Below are 16,569 nucleotides of genomic sequence, written 5' to 3' on the forward strand. Positions count from 1 at the left end.
GTTACTGTGAAAAGCCCCTAGTCGCCACATTCCGGTGCCTGTTCGGGGAGGCTGGTACGGGAATTGAACCGTGCTGCTGGCCTGCCTTGGTCTGCTTTAAAAGCCAGCGACTTAGCCCAGTGTGCTAACCCAGCACCTATTTGAGGGATTTGAGGGTCCCGAGGTGGAAACCGTAACTGATTGTTGGTCTCTCCAATTGCTTACACTTATAACAATATGGCTGGTGTTGTCAGTCCCGCAGAGGTTGCCCTCGCGGGGCTGGTGACAGCCCAGGAGGCCAGATGCTGGAGAAGGCAGCAACGTCAACGCAGGCTGGAAGCTACACTCCTTGTCCAGGGGCCACCGTACACCTTGAAGATCAGCCACCCATCAGGCTATGGAGGCACCCAGAGGGGACGGCCAGTGATGGCCAAAGGTGTACCGACGTCGTTGATCTTTCGATGAGATGATGAACAGCATGAGCCGCAGGAGACTCCGTCTCAGCAAAGACACCCACACCCAGAGACCGTGAAGGTCACCGCAGCCCTGAACCTTTAGGCAACGGATCAATCCTGGGCTCGAGCGGTGACGTGCGGCATTTCCCAACTACAGCTCATAAGTGCGTCCGTGAGGTCTCAGATGCACTGTATGCCTGGGCGTAAACTATATCAACTTTGAGCTGGACCAGGCCCACCAAGATGTCCAGGCTGTAGGATTTTCCCCCCAGGTCCAGGGGCAATCAATGGCATGTCGCCTTGCATGTATCGGGCATCAGGGAATGCCCTTAATGAACAGGAAGGGGTTCCACTCCCTGAATGTTCAACACGTGTGTGACCACCGCCACCAGCTCATACACCTGTGTGCACATTTCCAAGGGAGCTAGCATGATAGCTAGATCTTGGGATACTTGGAGATCCCCAGCATCGTCAAGGACCACCCTAGGATGACGGTTAGGTAAGGAGTACCCACTGAGCTGCTGGCTGATCACACCAGTCCTGAGGGGATAGGCTGATAGGATGAGATGAGGAAGATTGTGGGGAACATAAACGTTGGCATAAGCCAGTTAGCCAAATGGCCTGTTTTTGTGCTGTAAATACTGTGTAATTGTTGGGGCTCTTATTTTACCTTCTAATAAGAATCCGTAGTGCGGTTGGTGGGAGGTGTAAAAAAAATACAACTTTATTATTAATTACTCACTAGATTGGATTAGTTTACTGGTATACACTTGAATAAGAACTGAATAAAATATAAAACAATACATTAAAAAGTCAAGCACATGGCAAAAAGCACAAAAGGAAATCATGGGGGCATTGGGATCGGTTCTGGGGGAGGTGGGACCAGTACAAACCGGACGGTCTGCACTTGGGCAGGACTGGAACCGATGTCCTGGGGGGGTGTTTTCTAGAGCTGTTGGGGAGGGTTTAAACTAATGTGGCAGGGGGATGGGAACCAATGCTGGAAGTTGGAAGGTAGTAAAACAGGGACAGAAACAAAAGGAAGTAAAGGGAAAAGTGCAAGGCAGAGAAGACATAGTCAGAAATCCATAAGGGCGACAGTACAAGGTACAGTGACTGAGGGGAGCACAGTGAATAGACCCAGTAATAACAAAAGGAATAAAACTGGAGATGTTAAGATTCAAAACAGAGGTAAAAAAACCAACATAAGTGTACTTTACCTGAATGCTCGTAGTATTCGGAATAAAGTAAATGAGTTGGTGGCACAAATCATCGTAAATGACTATGATTTAGTGGCCATTACTGAAACATGGTTAAAGGATGGTCACGACTGGGAGTTAAATATCCGAGGGTATCAAACTATTCGGAAGGACAGAGTGGATGGTAAGGGAGGTGGTGTTGCTCTGTTATTTAAGGATGACATCCGGGCAATAGTAAGGGATGACATCGGTGCTATGGAGGATAAGGTTGAATCCATTTGGGTGGAAATCAGGAATAGTAAGGCGAAAAAGTCAATGATAGGAGTAGTCTATCGGCCACCAAATAGTAACGAGATGGTGGGGCAGGCAATAAACAAAGAAATAACTGATGCATGTAGAAATGGTACAGCAGTTATCATGGGGGATTTTAATCTACATGTCGATTGGTTTAACCAGGTCGGTCAAGGCAACCGTGAGGAGGAGTTTATAGAATGTATCCGTGATAGTTTCCTAGAACAGTATGTAATGGAACCTACGAGGGAACAAGCGGTCCTAGATCTTGTCCTGTGTAATGAGACAGGATTGATTCATGATCTCATAGTTAGGGATCCTCTCGGAAGGAGCGATCACAATATGGTGGAATTTAAAATACAGATGGAGGGTGAGAAAGTAAAATCAAATACTAGTGTTTTGTGTTTAAACAAAGGAGATTACAAGGGGATGAGAGAAGAACTAGCTAAGGTAGACTGGGAGCTAAGACTTTATGGTGGAACAGTTGAGGAACAGTGGAGAACCTTCCAAGCGATTTTTCACAGTGCTCAGCAAAGGTTTATACCAACAAAAAGGAAGGACGGAAGAAAGAGGGAAAATCGACCGTGGATATCTAAGGAAATAAGGGAGAGTATCAAATTGAAGGAAAAAGCATATAAAGTGGCAAAGATTGCTGGGAGATTAGAGGACTGGGAAATCTTTAGGGGGCAACAGAAAGCTACTAAAAAAGCTATAAAGAAGAGTAAGATAGAGTATGAGAGTAAACTTGCTCAGAATATAAAAACAGACAGTAAAAGTTTTTACAAATATATAAGACAAAAAAGAGTGGCTAAGGTAAATATTGGTCCTTTAGAGGATGAGAAGGGAGATTTAATAATGGGAAATGAGGAAATGGCTGAGGAACTGAACAGGTTTTTTGGGTCGGTCTTCACAGTGGAAGACACAAATAACATGCCAGCGACTGATAGAAATGAGGCTATGACAGGTGAGGACCTTGAGAGGATTGTTATCACTAAGGAGGGAGTGATGGGCAAGCTAATGGGGCTAAAGGTAGACAAGTCTCCTGGCCCTGATGGAATGCATCCCAGAGTGCTAAAAGAGATGGCTAGGGAAATTGCAGATGCACTAGTGATAATTTACCGAAATTCACTAGACTCTGGGGTGGTCCCGGTGGATTGGAAATTAGCAAACGTGACGCCACTGTTTTTAAAAGGAGGTAGGCAGAAAGCAGGAAATTATAGGCCAGTGAGTTTAACTTCGGTAATAGGGAAGATGCTGGAATCTATCATCAAGGAAGAAATTGCGAGGCATCTGGATAGAAATTGTCCCATTGGGCAGACGCAGCATGGGTTCGTTAAAGGCAGGTCATGCCTAACTAATTTAGTGGAATTTTTTGAGGACATTACCAGTGCAGTAGATAACGGGGAGCCGATGGATGTGGTATATCTGGATTTCCAGAAAGCCTTTGACAAGGTGCCACACAAAAGGTTGCTGCATAAGATAAAGATGCATGGCATTAAGGGTAAAGTAGTAGCATGGATAGAGGATTGGTTAATTAATAGAAAGCAAAGAGTTGGGATAAATGGGTGTTTCTCTGGTTGGCAATCAGTAGCTAGTGGTGTCCCTCAGGGATCCGTGTTGGGCCCACAATTGTTCACAATTTACATTGATGATTTGGAGTTGGGGACCAAGGGCAATGTGTCCAAGTTTGCAGATGACACTAAGATGAGTGGTAAAGCGAAAAGTGCAGAGGATACTGGAAGTCTGCAGAGGGATTTGGATAGGTTAAGTGAATGGGCTCGGGTCTGGCAGATGGAATACAATGTTGACAAATGTGATGTTATCCATTTTGGTAGGAATAACAGCAAACGGGATTATTATTTAAACGATAAAATATTAAAGCATGCCGCTGTTCAGAGAGACTTGGGTGTGCTAGTGCATGAGTCACAGAAGGTTGGTTTACAAGTGGGGCCTCACGGTAGCATGGTGGTTAGCATCAATGCTTCACAGCTCCAGGGTCCCAGGTTCGATTCCCGGCTGGGTCACTGTCTGTGTGGAGTCTGCACGTCCTCCCCGTGTGTGCGTGGGTTTCCTCCGGGTGCTCCGGTTTCCTCCCACAGTCCAAAGATGTGCGGGTTAGGTGGATTGGCCATGCTAAAATTGCCAGTAGTGTAAGGTTAATGGGGGGATTGTTGGGTTACGGGTATACGTGGGTTTAAGTAGGGTGATCATTGTTCGGCACAACATTGAGGGCCGAAGGGCCTGTTCTGTGCTGTACTGTTCTATGTTCTATGTTCTAAGTGCAACAGGTGATTAAGAAGGCAAATGGAATTTTGTCCTTCATTGCTAGAGGGCTGGAGTTTAAGACTAGGGAGGTTATGTTGCAATTGTATAAGGTGTTAGTGCGGCCACACCTGGAGTATTGTGTTCAGTTTTGGTCTCCTTACTTGAGAAAGGACGTACTGGCACTGGAGGGTGTGCAGAGGAGATTCACTAGGTTAATCCCAGAGCTGAAGGGGTTGGATTATGAGGAGAGGTTGAGTAGACTGGGACTGTACTCGTTGGAATTTAGAAGGATGAGGGGGGATCTTATAGAAACATTTAAAATTATGAAGGGAATAGATAGGATAGATGCGGGCAGGTTGTTTCCACTGGCGGGTGACAGCAGAACTAGGGGGCATAGCCTCAAAATAAGGGGAAGTAGATTTAGGACTGAGTTTAGGAGGAACTTCTTCACCCAAAGGGTTGTGAATCTATGGAATTCCTTGCCCAGTGAAGCAGTTGAGGCTCCTTCATTACATATTTTTAAGGTAAAGATAGATAGTTTTTTGAAGAATAAAGGGATTAAGGGTTATGGTGTTCGGGCCGGAAAGTGGAGCTGAGTCCACAAAAGATCAGCCATGATCTAATTGAATGGCGGAGCAGGCTCGAGGGGCCAGATGGCCTACTCCTGCTCCTAGTTCTTATGTTCTTATGTTCTTATGTTCTTATTTTAACACAAACAAACAGATAGATAATTCAAGAATTCAGGAACAAAGACATTGACCACGAGGTCCTACTTTTAAGCAAATTCTGATCTCTGATTTAACCCCTCATTTACTTACATTGTCTTCTAATTCTCAGCTGAGACATCCTGGTTTGTTCAAATGAATGTCTGTTACTTAGAGAATGATTTGTTAATCAAACATTGGACATTACTCAAGATTGACTGGTGTCTATCAAACTAGCTTAGTGTCTGCATGTGCAGTCTGAGGAAAAGTACTGCATATGTTTTCCCACATTTTGCTGTGTTACTTCATTATATGAGACAATAACTGAGTTCCCACAGTCAAGACACTTTTAGCATTTAGCCTCTTCAGCTACATGCATTCAACTGGCCCCTATATTAATGCAACTATGAATAAAACTAGACTCTATCAGTAATGCAATGAATATTTACTATTATGACTGACTTTTGACCGATGTGATTTCAGCTCAATGATGCATACAAATCTGTCCCTGGATTCCAGCCTGTGCAGAAAACCAAGTTTAGGTAAGGACCATTCCCTATCTCTTGAGTCCCTCAGTTATTGTGTGTGCATCTCTCAGTACTGTCAACCGCACCATCTAGGTTTGGTATGAAAATCGTGTGCTACTTTTTTTCAAACATAAACTAGTATAGATTCACAGTTCACTTTTAAACTTTGTTAGTTATTTAATCTCTAACAGACAAGAGCTCTTTATAAAAACTATATTCCTGCATCTGAAAATGCTTTATAAAAAGAAGTTTTGAAAATCCTACTTGTCATCCCTGAATGTGTTAAAGATGCCCCACACACCATAGTCATGATTGGTTGAAACAGCTGCCTCCTTATAGGATGAAGCCTCACTTAATATATGAAAAATACATTTATCTACAGTGGAGTCACTCGCATAAGCTCCAAATTTGAGTTCTTCAAAATATGATTTACAGTTTTCCAGCCTCCCCCAACACAATTGGAATACTTGGTGTATGATACGCATACACACCCACCCAGAAAATTTCGGCACAGTAGAACGGTGGTTAGCACTGTTGTTTCACAGTGACAGGGACCCGGGTTCGATCCCCAGCTTGGGTCACTGTCGGTGTGGAGTCTGCATGTTCTCCCCGTCTTTGTGTGGGTTTCCTCTGGGTGCTCCGGTTTCCTTGACCAGTCCAAAGATGTGCGGGTTAGGTGCATTGGTCACACTAAATTGGCAAGTAGTGTCCAAATGTTAGGTGAGGTTGCTGGCTTACAGGGATAGGGTGGAGGTGTGGGCTATTCAGGGGCCGGTGTAGATTCAATGGGTCGAATGGCCTCCTTCTGCACTGTAAGTTCTATGATCTATAATTTCAGTAATCAGTTATAATCATTATTTCCATTTGTAATCCCTTGAAATTAGTTAATATAAGACACGGACATGCAGAATAATAAATACTTAGTTAACAGCTGTATTGCTTCTATTTTAGCACTAACAGACAACAATACACAGTTCTACAGAACTCCAGCTGTAGGAGCGTGTCTCAAATTGTTTTATATTGAAGACTGCAAAATAATAACAGGAAATGAAAGATTAACAATAAAGAGTAGGCTGCCAAATGAAATGCAGAAAAGGTGGAAAGATCTGAATAAAAAAACTGGCATTCATTTTATATTAACTGAGGGCAAGAACTAACCAAATAGTCCCATAGCTAACGCATTTAGCCGCGTGGTTCCTGACACTCGTAGTGCCGAGAAGCACTACGCTATCTAACGCGACTCCAGGTAACTCCCTGACAAGACCACACTTAGTCTAGTTTCCTGCAGTGAGGAGCTCAGCTTCCTGGAACTCCACAGTGCAGGGATCAGGATGCCCTGATCTCTAGATGCCCCAATGCGACTCCTGAATCCCCCCCAAGGTCCCAACCCACCTATTAGGGGGTCCTCAGGCCCGCACCCCACCTCACGGGCACATGGCACCCCTGTACCTGATCCCCATCAGTAAAAAAAGCCATTTGGCATCTTGGAAGTGCCACCCTGGCACCCTGGTAGTGCCCCTTCCCAGCTGGAAGTGCCAGGGTGCCCAAGTGTCACAAGCAATGCCAGGCTATCACCTCACCCAGCGGGCATGCTGCTGGGGGCCTCCAAATTCCTGTAAGACCCCCACGAGTCTCACGGCGCCGAGGTCCCAGGTTCGATCCCGGCTCTGGGTCACTGTCCGTGTGGAGTTTGCACATTCTCCCCGTGTTTGCGTGGGTTTCGCCCCCACAACCCAAAGATGTGCAGGGTAGGTGGATTGGCCACGCTAAATTGCCCCTTAATTCTGGGCAGCACGATAGCATTGTGGATAGCACAATTGCTTCACAGCTCCAGGGTACCAGGTTTGATTCCGGCTTGGGTCAATGTCTGTGCGGAGTCTGCACATCCTCCCTGTGTGTGCGTGGGTTTCCTCCGGATGCTCCGGTTTCCTCCCACAGTCCAAAGATGTGCAGGTTAGGTGGATTGGCCATGATAAATTGCCCTTAGTGTCCAAAATTGCCCTTAGTGTTGGGTGGGGTTACTGGGTTATGGGGATAAGGTGGAGGTGTTGACCTTGGGTAGGGTGCTCTTTCCAGGAGCTAGTGCAGATTCGATGGGCCGAATGGCCTCCTTCTGCACTGTAAATTCTATGATAATCTATGATTCTGTCTGTTCCCTGTTTCTGGGACCAGTACCGAATGTCCCTTATCCGGTGTCTCTGAGGTAAATGGAATAGAGCCCATGGAATAGTGTGCCTCGGGAAACTGCATTTTAGAGCAAGACATCCAGTCTCCTTTCATTACAGTGAGACTAGCTGTCTTGCTCTAAAATGCAGATTTGCCAAAAAGTGACATCCTGCGAGATCACGTTAGATCTCATGAGGCGTAGTGATCCAAGTATACCCTGGGAGCGGGGTCTCCTGGTATCTACTGGCCACGTTGTGCTGTGGTGTGCAACATAGCCCATAGATCGTGCCTGAGTGTTTAATTGTGCTGGGCATTAACTGGAGATTTGCTTGTGCTCCCAGAGGAAATGATGGGTGTTGGGATTACAGCTGTATGTTTGTAATGTGTGTCCCTGTAAGTAAAAGCTTATAAAGTGCAGAATGATCGGACTCCAGTTGTAAGTTTCATCACCGGGATTAGAACAGGAGGAGTGTAATGATTAGATGAGGGGCTTTCGGTAACAATGAAATAAAAAAATAAGGGGCTGAGTTCTCCCAAGTCAGGATTCTCCGTTGCACCGGCAGTGCACCCACGTCTGGGGATTTCCCGACTGTTTGGAGCTGTACACAATGGGAATTACCTGGGTAATTCACGGTAAGAAGTCTTACAACACCAGGTTAAAGTCCAACAGGTTTGTTTCAAACACTAGCTTTCGGAGCACTGCTCCTTCCTCAGGTGAATGAAGAGGTTTGTTCCAGAAACATGTATATAGACAAATTCAAAGATGCCAGACAATGCTTAGAATGCGAGCATTTGCAGGTAATTGAATCTTTACAGATCCAGAGATAGGGGTAACCCCAGGTTAAAGAGGTATGAATTGTCTCGAGCCAGGACAGTTGAAGGATTTCACAAGCCCAGGCCAGACAGTGGGGGGTGAATGTAATGCGACATGAATCCCAGGTCCCGGTTGAGGCCACACTCTTGTGCGGAACTTGGCTATACATTTCTGCTCATGTAATAATTACCATTCAAAGCTCATAATTCAGTCTTGAACTAACTCCCTACTTGTGGGCTGGAATGATGCTACCGTTGAGATTCTCTGTTCTCACCAGCAGCGTACATCCCCAGCCCTGGGTTGCCCATCGGCATGCGGTGGACTAAGTGTGGTCACGTCAGGGAGTTCCCTGGAGTCGCATTAGATAGTGTAGTGTTTCTTGGCACTGGAAATCCCATTGGCCGACTGTCGGGATGGAGAAAACTGGTACGTTGGGATGGAGAATACCACCCAAAGTTTGGTCTTCAAGGAGTAGAAAATTTTAAAATTAGGCCAAAAGTTTAAGTCAACTACCACAGTGACTTCAGTAGTGACTGAGGCACCACGAGCAATCGGTTCCCCACCCCATCATCACCACTCACCTTGCCCCAGACTTCCCCACACAGGACACCTCTCATCAAAAAGGCCAGCAGCAGGTTTAATCAAATGAGTGATTAAGAGAGTCAGTAAACCGCACACAAATTAGTTAGAAGATGACAGGCTGTGTACCTACAATTTTCCATTCTTCCCTCAGGGCAGGCCAGCCAGCACCTCACAGGTGAAGATTTATTTACATTTCAATATAGTTGATCTGCTGTGGCAGTGAATACAATTTATTTTTCTGTGGCCTGTAACTCTGTAACTGTTTTAATTCTTTCTGCCCACTCTCTCTCTCTTCTTTTCCATCTCTCACATATATGAGAAAACGGGCTGGATTCTCCTGTCCCCCGTCATGTGTTTCTTGACAGTGTGCCACTTGCTGGTGGCAGCATTCGCCCTTCCCGCCACTTGTCAATGGGATTTCCCATTAAAGCCACCCCATGCCGACGGGCAACCCAGGGGTGGGGATGTACGCTGCTGGCGAGAACAGAGAATCTCAACGGTAGCATCATTCCAGCCCTCAACAAGTCGGAAGTTAGTTCAAGATTGAATTATGAACTTTGAATAGTAATGAAGTGATCTGACATTTTGCAGTTAGAATCATAGTCTGAATTATCCAGGTAATTAATTTGATCAGTCTATTGTTGGAAATTTCATGTATGCCAATGTCATCGTTGTAACACCAGAGTCCTGTTCTAGAGACTCGGACTAATAATCCAGAGTTAGAACATAGAACATAGAACAGTACAGCACAGTTCAGGAGTTTAAACTCACCCTAGCAATTTTTTTTTTGTTTATAAATTTAGAGTACCCAATTAATTTTTTCCAGTTAAGGGGCAATTTACCATGCACCTACCCTGCACATCTTTGGGTTGTGGGGGCGAAACCCATGCAAACACGAGGAGAATGTGCAAACTCCACAGGGACAGTGACCCAGAGCCGGGATCGAACCTGGGACCTCGGCGCTGTGAGGCATCAGGGCTAACCCACTGCGCCACCGTGCTGCCCCACCATGACAATTTGTGACTATCTTTGGACTGTGGGAGGGAACCGGAGCACCAGGAGTTAACACACCCAGATACGGTGAGAACGTGCTCACTCCACACAGTCACCCAAAGATGGAATCGAATCCGGGTCCCTGGCACTGTGAAGCACAGTGCTAACCACTGTGCCACCCCCACTCAGGCACGAACATTGCAAGTTCAACTCTTTTTTTTTTAAATAATTTTTATTGAAAGAGTTTTTCCATACAAACATTTACCCCTACTAATTTTTAAATTATTTACAACACAATCCCTCTAGGCAAATGTCCCTCCCTCGCCCGCCCTCTCGCGCGCACCAGTCCTCCTCCCCCCCCCCCCCCCCCCCAGGCAACCTTAACAAACAAGGCAGCCTACAGTTTCAGACATGAGCAGCGAGCAGACTTGCCCGCGTTACAGTCGTGCATGTCCCCCCACGACCCTTGCTGCCCCCCCCCCTCCCCTCCCCCCCCCCCACTCCCTCCCCCCCCTCCCCCCCCCCCCCCCCCCCCGGGTTGCTGCTGCCACGACCCCGAACATCTATCTCTGATCTAAAAAGTCAAGGAAAGGTTGCCACCGCCTGGAGAATCCCTGTACCGACCCTCTCAGGGCAAATTTGATCCTTTCTAGCTGAATATAGCTAGCCATATCGTTAATCCAAGTTCAACGCTTGGAGGCCTCGCGTCCTTCCATTGAATTAATATCCTTCGTCGAGCCACTAGGGACGCAAAGGCCAGTATTCCGGCCTCCCTAGCCTCCTGTACCCCCGGTTCTACCCCGACCCCAAAGATCGCAAGCCCCCATCCTGGTTTGACCCTGGACCCCACCACCTTCGACACCGTCCTTGCCACCCCCTTCCAGAACCCTTCCAGCACCGGACATGCCCAGAACATATGCACATGGTTCGCTGGGCTTCCCAGACATCTGACACACCTGTCCTCACCCCCAAAGAACCGGCTCATCCTTGTCCCCGTCATGTGAGCTCTATGCAGCACCTTAAATTGAATGAGGCTCAGTCTCGCACACGAGGAGGAAGAATTGACCTTCTCCAGTGCATCCGCCCACGTCCCGTCTTCTATCTGCTCTCCCAGCTCCCCTTCCCACTTGGCTTTCAGCTCCTCCCCTGATGCTTCTTCCGCCTCCTGCATTATCTTGTAGATGTCTGATATCTTCCCCCCTCCGACCCAGACCCCCGAGAGCACCCTATCACTCGCCCCCTTACTGGGGAGCAGGGGAAACCCCTCCACCTGCCGCCTAGCAAATGCCTTCACTTGTAAATATCTGAACATGTTTCCCGGGGGGAGCTCAAACTTCTCCTCCAGCCCTCCCAGGCTCGCAAACCTCCCCTCTATAAACAGGTCCTTCAGCTGCCGTATGCCCACCCTGTACCAGCTCTGAAATCCCCCGTCGATGTTCCCCGGGATAAATCTATGGTTCCCTCTTATTGGCGCCGCCAACAGACCTCCCATTTCCCCCCTATGTCGCCTCCACTGCCCCCATATCTTGAGGGTGGCCGCCACCACCGGGCTCGTGGTGTACCTCGTGGGGGGGAGCGGCCATGGTGCCGTTACTAGGGCCCCCAGGCTTGTGTTGCCACAGGACGCCCTCTCCATTCGTTTCCAAGCTGCCCCCTCCCCTTCCATCATCCACTTGCGCACCATTGACACATTTGCCGCCCAGTAGTACCCCGAGAGATTGGGCAGTGCCAGCCCTCCACTGTCCCTACTCCGCTCCAAAAAGACCCTCCTCACCCTTGGGGTGCCATGCGCCCACACGTAGCTCATGATGCTACTCGTCACCTTTTTGAAGAAGGCCCTAGGGAGGAAGATGGGCAAGCACTGAAATAAAAACAAGAACCTTGGGAGGACCGTCATTTTGATTGACTGCACCCTCCCCGCCAGCGACAACGGTACCATGTCCCACCTCTTAAATTCCTCCTCCATCTGTTCCACCAGCCTGGAAAAGTTCAACTTGTGGAGGGTCCCCCAGTTCCTTGCCACCTGCACCCCTAAGTACCTAAAGCTCTTTCCTGCTCGCTTGAAGGGGAGTCTCCCAATACCCTCTCCCTGGTCCCCCGGGTGTATCACAAAAACCTCGCTTTTGCCCAAATTTAGTTTGTACCCCGAAAAGTCCCCAAACTCTGCTAATAGTTCCATTATCTCCGGCATTCCCCCTTCTGGGTCTGCCACGTACAGCAGTAGATCATCCGCATACAGCGATACTCGATGTTCCTCCCCTCCCCTAGTCAGTCCTCTCCACCCCCCTGAACCCCTCAGTGCCATCGCCAACGGTTCAATCGCCAGTGCGAAAAGTAGGGGGGATAGGGGACATCCCTGCCTGGTCCCTCGGTGGAGCCCGAAATACTCCGACCTCCTCCCGTTTGTCACTACACTCGCCGTCGGGGCCGAGTAGAGCAACTTCACCCACTTAATAAACCCTTCCCCAAACCCAAACCGTTCCAACGTCTCCCACAGGTACTCCCACTCCACCCTATCGAATGCCTTCTCCGCGTCCAGCGCTACCACTATCTCAGCCTCCCCCTCCACTGCCGGCATCATAATTACATTCAGCAATCTCCGCACGTTCGTGTTGAGCTGCCGCCCCTTCACGAACCCCGTCTGGTCCTCATGGATTACCCCTGGCACACAATCCTCTATTCTAGCTGCCAGGATCTTTGCCAGCAACTTGGCATCCACGTTCAGAAGCGAGATAGGCCTGTAGGACCCGCACTGCACGGGGTCTTTATCCCGCTTCAATATCAGGGAGATCAGAGCCTGCGACATTGTCGGGGGCAGAACCCCCCCCCTCTCGCGCCTCATTAAAGGCTCGTACCAGTACCGGTCCCACCAAGTCCACATTTTTCTTATAGAATTCCACCGGGAACCCATCTGGCCCCGGCGCCTTCCCCGCTTGCATCTGACCTATTCCCTTGACTAGCTCCTCTAGCCCTATTGGCGCCCCCAGCCCTTCTACCCGCCCCTCCTGGACCCTTGGGAACCTCAATTTGTTTAGGAAGTCCTCCATTCCCCCTCTCCTCGTCGGCGGCTCAGACCGATACAACTCCTTGTAAAAATCCCTGAAGACCCCGTTCACTTCTTGCCCCTTCTGCACTACCTTCCCGCCCCTCTCCTTCACTCCCCCAATCTCCCTAGCCGCATCTCGTTTGCGAAGCTGGTGTGCCAGCATCCTGCTCGCCTTTTCCCCATACTCATAGATCGCGCCCTGTGCCCTTCTCCACTGCGTCTCTGCCTTCCTGGTGGTCAGCAGGTCGAACTTGACCTGCAGGCTGCGCCGTTCTCCCAGCAGCCCCTCCTCTGGTGCCTCCGCATATCTCCTATCCACTTCCAATAGCTCCCCCACCAGCCTCTCCCTCTCCTGCCTCTCCTTTCTTTCTCTGTGCGCCCTTATGGAGATCAGCTCTCCCCTGATCACTGCCTTCAGGGCCTCCCAGACCATCCCCACCTGCACCTCACCCGTGTCATTCAAGTCCAGATAGCTCTCAATGCTCTTCCGGACCCTTTTACACACCTCGTCGTCCGCTAACAGCCCCACATCCAGCCGCCACAGCGGGCGCTGGTCCCGCGCCTCCCCCATTTCCACATCCACCCAATGCGGTGCATGATCAGAGATCGCAATGGCCGAGTACTCAGCTTCCCGTACCCTCGGGATCAGCCCCCTGCTCAACACGAAGAAATCGATTCTGGAGTACACTCTATGGAGAAAAAGGAATACTCCCTCGCCCTCGGCCTACCAAACCTCCATGGGTCTACTCCTCCCATCTGCTCCATGTACCCCCTCAGCACTTCTGCCGCTGCCGGCCTCCTATTGGTCCTTGAGCTCGATCTGTCTAGCCCGGGGACCAGCACTGTGTTAAAGTCCCCCCCCCATGATCAAGCCTCCTGCCTCCAGTCCCGGAATGAGGCCCAATAGGCGCCTCATAAAACCCGCGTCATCCCAGTTCGGGGCATATACGTTGACCATCACCACTTTCTCCCCCTGCAGCTTACCCTTCACCATCACATACCTACCCTCCTTATCCGCCACCACCTCCTCCGCCACGAACGACACCCTCTTTCCCACCAGAATCGCCACCCCCCCGGTTCTTTGCGTCCAATCCAGAGTGGAACACCTGTCCCACCCACCCCTTTCTCAGGCGAACCTGGTCCACTACCTTCAAATGGGTCTCCTGTAACATTGCTACATCAGCCTTCAGTCCCTTCAGGTGTGAGAATACCCTTGATCTCTTGACCGGCCCATTCAACCCCCTCACGTTCCAAGTGATCAGCCGGGTCGCGGGACGACCCGCCCCCTTCCCCTGCCGATTAGCCATGTCCTGTTCCCTGCTCGCCCCGGGTCGACCCTCCCCTTCTGACCCGCTCCCCATGGCGATGTCCCCCTCCCCCCACCTCTCCAGTCCCCCCCCTTCCCGTTTCTGGTCTTTTCAGCAGCAACCCGGTGTCCCTCCCTAACCCCCCTCCCCCCGCCCCCCCCCCCCCCCCCAGGCTAGGACCCCTCCTAGCCGCGATGTACCCTCCATCGTACTCCCGTAAGTCAGCTGGTTCACTCTGACCCGGCTGCTCCTGCCACACTCCGACTCCCCCCGGCTCGGGGGGGGGGCCTCCCCCCCCTTGCCACTCCTCCCTGGCCCCGCTCCAGCGCGGGAAAGGTCGCCATTGCTAGCCACGCCCCGCACTCCTCCCCTCCCCCCTCCTCTGCCCCGCGCGCGGGAAAACAGAGGAAAGCCCGCGCTTTCGCCCTGCCACACCCCACCCCGCCATCTTCAGTTCCACCCCCGTCCCCGTCCATGCCTGTAAAGAACCCCCCCTAGGAGCCCATATCCCCGATCTGCTCTCCCCCCCGTCCCGCCTCCCCAACTTAACATTATAAACAACAGATAAATAACAAATAACAATGTACTTAACAGTCGCCCTCTACCAAACAGCATAAATAACCATAAATAACCATGAATAACCACAATAACAATAACTAAGGGAAGTTGGCAAAGGGGGAAAAAACATCAGAAGAAAAACCACAGCAAGAGTTCAAAATCCAAACAAAGAATTCAGCTGAAAGTACCCGAGCGGCTACGGCCGCCAAGTATCCCCTGGGTCTAATTCGAGTCCAGTTTCTCTTCCTGTACAAAGGCCCACGCCTCCTCTGGGGACTCAAAATAGTGGTGTTGGTTCCTGTAGGTGACCCACAAGCGCGCTGGCTGCAGCATTCCGAACCTGATCCGTTTTGCATGTAGCACCGCCTTCGTCCGGTTGTACCGGGCCCGCCGCTTTGCCACCTCCGCACTCCAGTCCTGGTAGACCCTCACCGTCGAATTCTCCCACTTGCTGCTCCTTTCCCTCTTGGCCCACTCCAGCACTCTCTCACGGTCGCTGAGTCGCTGGAACCGCACCAGCACCGCCCTCGGGGGCTCATTTGCTCTTGGCCTCCTAGCCATGACCCTGTAGGCCTCTTCCAGCTCCAGGGGCGAAGGGACGGCCCCTGCCCCCATCAGGGAGCTCAGCATTTCTGCTACATATCCCGGGAGGTCTGACCCCTCCAGGCCTTCTGCCAGGCCCAAGATCCTCAGGTTCTTCCGCCTCATTCGGGTATCCAGCTCCTCAAAACGGCTCTGCCATTTCAGGTGGAGTGCCTCGTGCACCTCTACCTTTCCCACGAGGACCGTGGCCTCCTCCTCCCTCACAGTCATCTCCTGTTGCAGCTCCCGAATCGACGCCTCTTGGGTCGCCTGGGCTCCCATCAGCCTGGTGGTCGTCGCATTCATTGACTCCAAGAGCTCCATTTTCAGCTCCGTAAAGAAGCGCAGGAGAGCGGCCTGCTGCTCCTCCGCCCATTTCCTCCATTCCTCGGGTGCGCCACCGGCCGCCATTTTGGTCTTCTTCCCCCGCTTTTTTTTGGGAGCTGCTGTTGCTTTCTTTACCACCCCACTCCGGGTATCGACCATAAAGTTGGTCTGGTTCTCTTCAGGGAGCCTTCCCCCACCGGGATTTGTCCTTACAGCGCCGTTGGGGCCCTCCAATTGGCCCGAAAACACCTTTGTAGCAGGAGCAGCCAAACGTGCGACTTAGCTGGTCATAGCCGCAACCGGAAGTCCGCAAGTTCAACTCTTAACAATTTAACTCACTGTCAAGATTAGTAAACTGTATGTGACAACCAGCCATACACTGTGAATTCCTCACCCACATTCATGGTCAATGGTTGCCATCACGGTTGGATCCATCACTGCCAACTGGAAATTCTCGCGCTAGTTTTATAAGATACATAGATACATAGAATTTACAGTGCAGAAGGAGGCCATTCGGCCCATCGAGTCTGCAACAGCCCCCACAAAGTGCACCCTACTCAAGCCCACCTATCTACCCTATCCCCGTAACCCCCCGCCCCCCCCCCCCTTAACCTTTTTGGACACTAAGGGCAATTTAGCATGGCCAATCCACCTAACCTTCACATCTTTGGACTGTGGGAGGAAACCGGAGCACCCGGAGGAAACCCACGCAGACATGGGGAGAACGTGCAAACTCTGCACAGACAGTGACCCAGCTGGGAATCGAACCTGGGA

At 50.3% G+C, this 16,569-nt stretch overlaps 1 protein-coding gene across 3 annotated transcripts in view; it reads left to right on the forward strand.

The window, feature by feature from the left end:
- Positions 1 to 16,569, forward strand: part of itgb4 (integrin, beta 4) — a 311,978-nt gene that overhangs the window by 183,954 nt on the left and 111,455 nt on the right. For all 3 annotated transcript variants that reach the window (XM_038777234.1, XM_038777235.1, XM_038777236.1), the window contains exon 22: positions 5,377 to 5,435. In XM_038777234.1, coding sequence (XP_038633162.1) covers positions 5,377 to 5,435 — 59 coding nt within the window. The remainder of the gene's footprint in view (positions 1 to 5,376; positions 5,436 to 16,569) is intronic.

The sequence above is a fragment of the Scyliorhinus canicula genome, chromosome 18 (assembly GCF_902713615.1).
Source record: "Scyliorhinus canicula chromosome 18, sScyCan1.1, whole genome shotgun sequence".
NCBI classification, from domain to species: Eukaryota; Metazoa; Chordata; class Chondrichthyes; order Carcharhiniformes; family Scyliorhinidae; genus Scyliorhinus; species Scyliorhinus canicula.